Source organism: Cupressus sempervirens, chromosome 10, assembly GCF_028749045.1.
Source record: "Cupressus sempervirens isolate cs-2001-9-10 chromosome 10, ASM2874904v1, whole genome shotgun sequence".
NCBI lineage: Eukaryota > Viridiplantae > Streptophyta > Pinopsida > Cupressales > Cupressaceae > Cupressus > Cupressus sempervirens.
The window spans coordinates 106,658,631-106,667,738 of NC_143127.1; the positions used below are offsets into that span (position 1 = coordinate 106,658,631).

Sequence of the window (9,108 nt, forward strand, 5' to 3'; positions counted from 1 at the left end):
ACATACCTCTATTGGATCAGTAAGCTTCCTAACGTGAAATTTGATGAGATCATAGATATTTTCAACAAGGTTCCTAGGGCCATCACTTGTTTGGACTCTCAGTCGTCTTTCCAAGTTTCATCAGCATCAGTAGGAGGTTTCTTTGCTGCACTAGTTACATAATACAATAAACCTTTTTCTACCAATGGTTCCTTAATGTTTTCTTTCCAAGTAGCATAATTATGTGGAGTTAACTATGAAAAATAACCCATAATGCAAGAGCACAAGATCAAAGAGACACGATACACAATACAAACCCCCCCTTTTCACTCAATCAAAAAATCCTCCCCCAAATGAAAGATTTTGACACTTTATATATAATGCATTTACAATAGGCCACTTGTCAAAATGGACAAAGTGGGCTTCTAATTTTTCTAATTACAACCTTTGAATAGAGTACAAATCTAGACCTTTACAATGTAATTCAAAAATACAACAATTATGAAGCAATACAATGCATAACATGACCTATTTATAAAAGTGGTCTTTTTGTCCAGACAAGCCTATAATCTAACTGTAGATCTAAAAACTAGACCAAAAAAATGCACTTTCAAAAAAAAAACATAAAAAGGAGTCTAGATGAGATTGTACAAAGCATTTGAAGTTGTAGAATGTAGGATTTGATAGGTATAGTCACCAAAACTAGAAAAGAGCTACACCACTAAAAATATTAGGAAATTCTATCCAAAATTTTAAAAAACCCACTTAATTTGGAGTTTGGATGACTGAGTTATGGCCCCTCAAAGTCAGACTACCAAATTAAAACTACTTCTGAAGAGGGGCCTACAGAGGAAAACATGATGTTAAATTTGATAGTCAAATGACCATCACAACAATTCAAAATTACCTCTGGATGATGGTCAAATGATCATCAACTTTAATCTAGTGGATTGCTAACATCAGCTAAAATGCAGGCCCCTATTGATGTGGCAATGACATCACCTGTATGACTGATGACATCAACATGTATGGTCATACAAAAAAAATGATGTGGTAGGGTGCCATGTTTGTATGGCTTTGTTGATTGTGCATTGAGTCAACACTTGCATGGAATTCTGAGCTGGCACAAGGTGTCATGTGGGCGCTTACGTGGAGTTTCAACAACTACCCACATGACTGGATCATGGCCTACTATGTGTCTACACTAGGTTGTCTTTGATTGATGACAATGTTGGATGGAAATGTTTTACTATGTCAAGAATTTAAATGGTTGACAAGACCTTTGTCACAGTGGCGTTGAGGTTCATGTTTTGGTGGTCAGAATTGTTGTGCTTTGTTGGGTTTCATATGTTGAAAATAGTTAGAGCATCGCTAGGAAATTGTACGAGTGGGAGTGGAAGCCAATGGTATTTTTCAGTGCTAGAATCATTTGTAGGGGGCTAGATTTAAAAGGTTCTCACCAACAAATCGTGGGATTAGTCCCACATTTGTTGTGGGACTGATCTCACGAGTATATAAAAATAATGTGTGCCTAAGCACAATGGAAAAGGAGGCCACCAGAGGAATTATTGGTGGCCAATAGGTGGATGTCCGCTAGATTTGTTGACAATGCCACCACTTAAAAAGAATATTTTGGTAGAATATTCTACACAGGGTTGGGTTGTGATTGCCTAGTGCCTGTGCAAAAAAAATTCTTTGCATGCCCAACTGGGCTAAAAATTTCAAAAAAAATATTTTGAAAATGTAGAAATAATAGTAGATCTAAAAATGAATTAAACAGATCGTATAATGACCATACCATATTTGTAAATTGGGCCTTCAAGTTCTAGTTTGCAAAAAAGATTTTCCTCACAATCAACTTTAGCCTAGCATAGGTGAATTTATTGTCGATCTTCACCGAATCATCACTATGGATGCAATGGCAAGGTTCACTTTGGCTCTAGATGCTCCCAATTGCTGTAGATGCTTTGGATTTGAATTAGGTCCCTTCGAGAGATGAAGCAACAAGGTCTTCAATGGCTTTGTGACAAGAATCTCCCTTAGCTTTGATACCATGTAAGTATTTGCCTAAGGGTAAAATTCACCCAAGACTAAGGAACTCAAATACAAACACAAAATAGACCAAAGTATGATTAGAATAACTTTATAGTATTCAATTCAATGTATAAGTACACAAGGAGTGCCTATGTATAAAGGCCTCTAAGATGCATCTAAAATGCCTAGGAGTTAGCAACATGATAAGTCATACAACCAAGAACATGTCCACTAGGTGTGGGTTATCCTCCATTTAGCATAGAAGTAAGTATGATGATGAGAGGATAAGCCTACAATGGTGTAGCATGCAAATTTATGTTATCTACATGAAAACTCAATGAATGATGCAAACTCTAGTGTTGTAGACACCATGTGCTAAATTAGAGTTGCATACTTCTGTGTTGTCAACATGACAACTCATAAAGGTACACAAACTCCTAAGTGTTAACCTAATAAATAATAAAATAATGCAATATAATAAAATAATTCAATATAATAAAATAATGTATTAACCTACGTAAACTTAAGTAAAGTGTAAATAGTAAATATCTATTTACACCAACAGGTTTGCACTGAGAGACTTGATAAACACTATGAAACTTAGTTTACATTGATAATCACAAACTTGGTAGATTCTGCTTGGTGCAAACTAAATATTGTTCTTGGAATTTAGTAGCAACTATAGAACTTGGTATAGCATGAATTACTTTGGTTAAATATGAGATAAACTTGATAGCTACTAACCATCTAAGTAAGTGTGTGTCTTACTAATAAAAAAAACTTGACTATAATGTCAATAAAAGTATCTTCTGCCAACACTCCAATAAGACCCTCTAAGTTAGTCAGTAAAGGGATGCCTGCTGCACTGTACAAGTCTCTTGAAGATGAAGCTCTAGAAAATAATTTGGAGCATTGATGAGATATCAAATATTGGCCAACCTTGTCACTTGGAATAGACTTGACACCTGCAACAATCTCTCTAACTTACTAAATCACCCCTCACAATTGTGTTCTACACATGGTCTCATTAGCTGATGGACCTAATATAGGGGAAATAGAAGGTGCCCTCTCTTTGACAATCAACCTATGTATTAGTGGTGGATGACCCTACTACCTATCAACTAGTCTACAATGCTTGTGTCCTAAATGTGATGGCAAATTAGTGTAGTTCACCACCCTGCCTAAGTGAACCTCAACATAAAGATGTCGTACAAAATAGAGTGAAATTTGGTTGTTATTTAGATAAAAAAAACCATGAGCAAAAAGAAAGCATGGGTATATAAGTGCAGCCATATGTGGATCTATACACTTAAGGGGAGAATAATCCTTCACATACTTTAGTGGAAGATAATGAGGGAAACATTCCCTCTTTAATGTCTCTTTGGACATTAAGCCCTATACTTGCTATAGTGAAAGACCTAAAGAGACCTTTCATCTCTTACTATCAAGGACAATCTGTATAATATGTGTAGAATATGGAGCAACACCATGAATCTCATCTCTAATATATGTGAGGCTCCGTAAGATGCTCTGACATGTACTACTATACACACTAGAGCATGTGTCACTAGCCAAGGATTCATGAAGTCTATGAATATCTTGGTATTGCGATCATAAAGAATGTTGGGTGGGATAGGCTGACGATCTGTAGGAATAGCACGCTACAGGGGGGGTAGACTACTACTCAGGGGGATAGGAGGCTATTTCTCGAGGGAATAGGAGGTTGTTGCTTGGGGGGGATAAGAGTAGGAGGTAGTTGCTCGAGGGAGATATGAGGCTATTGATCTACCATGTGAAGGTTGATGCATGTAGTATGTGTGCATGTATATATTGTGTAAACCTAAAATTTAAATTTAAATATGACATTTTTAATAAACTTGAAAATTATCAAGTACAATGACATTTAAGAAACTAGAATTTTGTAAACATGAAATTAAACTATATAATATGTGTAAACATGAAACAAACATAACATATACAATACACTACATGTGTGTTTTGTACATCCTAAATTAAAATATGACATTTAATAAACTTGAAATTTATTGTACTTGGTGACATATAAGAAACTAGAATTTCATAAACACATGAAATTAAATAATGCTTGTTAAACATGAAATGAACATATGTTATGTACATGTACATAGAATTTTGTAAACATGGTGTACATTGCACACTATGTGACAACTTCATAAAATTGTTTCAATTAAGTCTAGATAGAGTCTAGATCACATGGGTGGACTACCTGACACATAACTAGGTTAAATATAGAACTAGATTCACTATATAATTTAATTAAGCCGAGAGGCTTTCTACAGTGAGAGCTTTCATCAATGTAAACATTCGACACTTTTTAAAAAAATTGATAGTTGTTTCAATGTCAGCTTGTTGGCCCTTCTTTCCATATTGAATCAAAATCTAATTATTAAAAAAAATTAATGGGAACAATCCGATACTAACATTTTTATTAAACTAAAATATTGGAGTAATAATATAGTATGAAATGGAACCAGAAAGTGTTACCTTTGCTAACCTTTGAAAATTATTAATAAAGCTATTAAAAACTGCATCTTTGATCTGTGAAGCCATTAAAAATTCCAATTTTAGCTTCAAATTCTATTGAAGACTGGATTTTCATTGAACCCCACTTTTAACAATGAATCTAATTTAATTTGTAGAAATGAAGAAAAACTACCACGTTCAATATTAATGAAAAGACTGCATTTGCATTCCGACTGAAGGGAGAGGGATGCATATGCCAAGCTGGGCCAACTGTACTTGCAGACAAATGGATCCACGAAACAATGGAAGAGGGCACTGGACCATTCATTATGCTTTACCAAGATTTAAATTTGCATGTTGCGTTACAAAGTTGGCTGCCAATTCAACTAAGATGAATTACTACATCTTCTATATAAAAGATTTTGCTCATCAATTTTGAAACAAGGATATCTCTTCTTTGTATTAGAGTTTTTCACCTTTTTCTACAGGTATCCATTTTATCATTTGCTATTGCATTGTACTTTATAACTTGCAGATTTCTCTTATCGATGACATTTTTATTTAAATATTTGTGCAGGTTTGGAGTCAATCAACTTGTTATCTGCAAGAAAGTCGCATATTTTATTTCAGCATATTAAAAGCCATCAACTGCATTTTGATCAGGTGCACTGTTTGGTAGCTTTGCAGAAGCTTCATTAAAGAAATAGAAATTTCCATGTTATGTTGTATGTGATAAGCTAAAACCCAAAAGATTCCAATTAAAAAATAGTAATGATTTTTTTGGTTGTTTCTCTTTCAATAGGCATTTTTTACTTAATTATTAAAATGAAATTTTGCTCCAAAATTACAAGCCCTTAATTTTTCCAATTAGCATAGATTTAGTATTCAAATATTTGTCTATGTTCCCACACTTTGAAAGCATAGATTTAGTGTACGGAGTGCCTACAAATTAATTGAGTCTTGTCTTGTTGAGATAGCTAAGTCGAGCATTTCCGCAGGAAGTTAAAAGCATATGTCGAAATGTGGTTGCCGACTAATAGAGCAGCATATTAGAACAATAAAAAGACATTTTATGAGGAAGTTAAAGCGTCCACTGAATATCAAATGTTGCCGGCTAATAGGTTGTTGAATGAATGAATAATAGTGGAGGAGAATGGGTGTTGTAGATTAATTTATGTAGTAGAATGGAGCGTTCAATTTATTTTTCTGGTTATTGGTTAAACAGAATGGGTATTTCTTGGTCAAGCTTGATGGTGACCCTATTTTTTGGAAAAAATCAAGTCTCCATTTATGAAATAAGGATGGAAAATTAATAGAAATGAGTCTCTTTCCTTCTTCACATGAGGATTGTGCTGACAAGGAAGAGATTTGGGGTGAGAGATCAGTGGGAGTGAATTCTATTAATAGTTTGTGTGAGAAGTATTTGATGCTTTAAGATTGATTATGTAAATGAAGAGTAAAAATGAGACTTGAATTCTTAATCTATTTTAGAAAAGATCAATCTTTTACATTCTTTTCTTTAGTTGATGTCATGCTATCATTACAAAATTGTTGTTTCTAAATATAATATTAGATTTAATATTTTCTTAGAAATATTACAAATATTAGATTTAGTTATTGTTTAGAAACATTAGATTTAAAAATATTAGATTTTGTTATTTTTTTAGAAATATTAGATTTAGTTCACATTTTGATAGTTTGTGAATTGACATAAGGTGATAAAGTGATGTTTATATTTATATATTTAAATGTTATTCACATCTCCTCCAAATCTTACTTTTATTTTAGAAAAGATCAATCTTTTATATTATTTTCTTTAGTTGATGTCATGCTATCATTTCAAAATCGTTGTTTCTAAATATAATATTAGATTTACAATTTTTTTAGAAATATTACAAATATTAGATTTAGTTATTGTTTAGAAACATTAGATTTAAAAATATTAGATTTTGTTATTTTTTAGAAAAATTAGATTCAGTTCACATTTTAATAGTTTGTCTTATAAGTTAGATTTAATTTATTCCATTTTTAAAATTCTATTTATAATTGCGTAATTCACTATATTTTTCAATTATGAGACTCCAACTTCGCAAAAAAACTAATATAAACTTAATAATTTTTCTATTACTTTTTCTTACATTCCATGTTTTGAAAATATATTTTCATAATATGAATATTATAAACTCTCTTTACTATTAAAAATGATATTTATGTTATGATTTTAACAAGTAAAGTTTTCTATTGTTTTAACTGTTCAAAAAGGTATAAGACATGGATGTGCATATAGGGATGAAGGTTGAAGTGTCATCTAATGAGAATGGTTTTGAGGGTGCTTGGGTTGAAGCAACTGTCATGGGACGTGTTCGTAATACTACACAAACCAAGTATTATGTTAGATATAAACATTTCATAACTGATGAAGTGGTTCCAGAGCCCCTTGTGGAAGAGGTCTTTCCTGAATATATGCGTCCAATTCCACCTCAAGTACCATTGCCTTCAATTATAGAAGCTGACCTTCGTGTTGAAGTACTACAAAATGAATGTTGGCGAAGGGGAGTGATTATTGATACATTTGAGTCACCTCTTAGCATGAAAGAGTTATATGAAGTATATTTCCCTGATACTCATACTCTACTTCCATTTGTATACTCCCAATTACGACTAGCACAAGAATGGGTTGGAGGACGATGGATTCCAACACAATCATATTGAACAACTCATAGTATTTTTTGTATTGAGATTAACTACTTGATAGATAATTTTGAGTTTTCTTTTGTCTTTGAACTGAAAACTACTATTTGAAGTATTCCTAAATCACTCACTATTTCCTTTTCTATTGAAATCAAGTACGTTTGAAATCCATTCAACTACTTCTTAAATAATGTACTTAACTTCAACTTTGTTTTCTATATTTACTTAGTAAATAAATTTTTTTTGTTCGATATTTAATTTGATTAATCTATCGTTTAGTAAAATTGCATTTGTATGTTATTTTATTTCTATTTATCTTCATTCCCATATGTATAAATTAAATAAATAAAAAGTAATTAAATTTCTATGTAAGTTGATTATTATTATTTTAAGCTAAAATTTCTAATGTGTTTCATAATTTTATATAGATCAGAAATAATAAAATGGATGTTGACCAAAGCGAATCTGAAATAACTATTGGTAGCCCACTACTTCAAGATGCTTCTATTGAATTAGATGGAAATGATGAGACCTATTTGGATATAATGGTTAAGAGTCATTGTGGAGTGTTGCAAAATAATGGTCAATGAAATGCATGGTGCAAGCCTAAATGTTCGAGATGTGCAAGATCTTCAAATCCTACAAATGGAAGACTATACAAAGCTGATTCTTGAGGCATGGAGGAAAGGAGTCCAATTTTGTGAATATATGAAAGACATGCATTATGATGAGGAATATAAGGAGAAAATTCTAATTTCCTCACTGAAGAATATTAAGTCTCTCTACACCACTATAATGAAATCTTTCTTTGATGAAATAATAAACCACTCTACTATTTTTGCATTAATAATTTTAAGGAATTTTTTTTCTATACAATCCATGTTTAATGGGTATGGATTCTTACGAAAATTGAAGATATGTATCTAGATAAAAGGGTTTTTAGTATTTCATATATCTATGTATGTAGTTCTTTTATGGAGAAAATTTTCATTTCATCATTTAAGAACTCCAAGTGTTTCTACACCACTGCATAAATTCTTGCTCTTTTGAAATAGTGAACAAGTCTAATATTTTGGAGTTATAATGTTTAAGGAAATTTTGTTTCTATATACTTCGTCTTTAAAGGGTATCAATTCTTAGATAAATTAAATATATGTTTCTATATAAATGGGAGTTTAGTATTTTATATATTTATGTATGCATTTCTCCTATGGAGAAAATATCTTTCTTATATTACTTTTACAATTCTTCGATATTTGGTAATAAATTAAATATCACCATATTTCTTATCCGTGATGTTTGTTGTCAACATAAATTTCAAGATATTTCTCATTAATTGAAGATTTTATTCACTTTATAGCTATGAGTCTATCAGCACCAAATTTTCAATCTGATGAGGAAAGGAGACAATATCAAATAGAGTGACAGAGGGCATATCAGAGAGAATATCAAAGATGTCGGAGAGAAAAAATGACAGAAGATCAAAGATGAGATGAAAGAAGGAGTAATGAACTCTAAAGACAAAATTATGCTAGACGAAGGGCACAACTATCAGTACAAGAATTAGAATCTAAAAATAGAGATCAATAAAATAGTAAGAGAAGTTGTCGTCAAAGAACATCTGATGCAGTATCACATTGTGAGATAGAAGGAAGACATCAAGTGGATTTACAGTTCAATGAGAGACATAATCAACCCTTGACTACAAATATGGAATTGGATCTTCAAAATGAAGTTTCAAGGACTATTGAATGTGTTCCCAAAACACCCCATCATACAACTCAACATGGCATAAATTTAGCTAGACAACGCAATGTACAAAATACAGAAAACCCAAATGGAAATCTTCATGATAATTTCTATAGATTCCAAATGTAGTTTTGCCAAAAATTGGATATCTTA

The 9,108-nt window shown here is 31.9% G+C and overlaps 1 protein-coding gene across 1 annotated transcript; it reads left to right on the plus strand.

The window, feature by feature from the left end:
* Positions 1-6,786: 6,786 nt before the first annotated feature.
* On the plus strand, positions 6,787-7,227 carry LOC149532827 (protein AGENET DOMAIN (AGD)-CONTAINING P1-like). The gene has a single exon (XM_089805768.1). The coding sequence runs from the start codon at positions 6,787-6,789 to the stop codon at positions 7,225-7,227; it is 441 nt and encodes a 146-aa protein (XP_089661894.1).
* Positions 7,228-9,108: the final 1,881 nt, after the last annotated feature.

Coding starts and splice junctions, on each gene's coding strand:
- LOC149532827 (XM_089805768.1), top strand. CDS start 6,787: ATGGATGTGCATATAGGGATGAAGGTTGAAGTGTCATCTAATGAGAAT.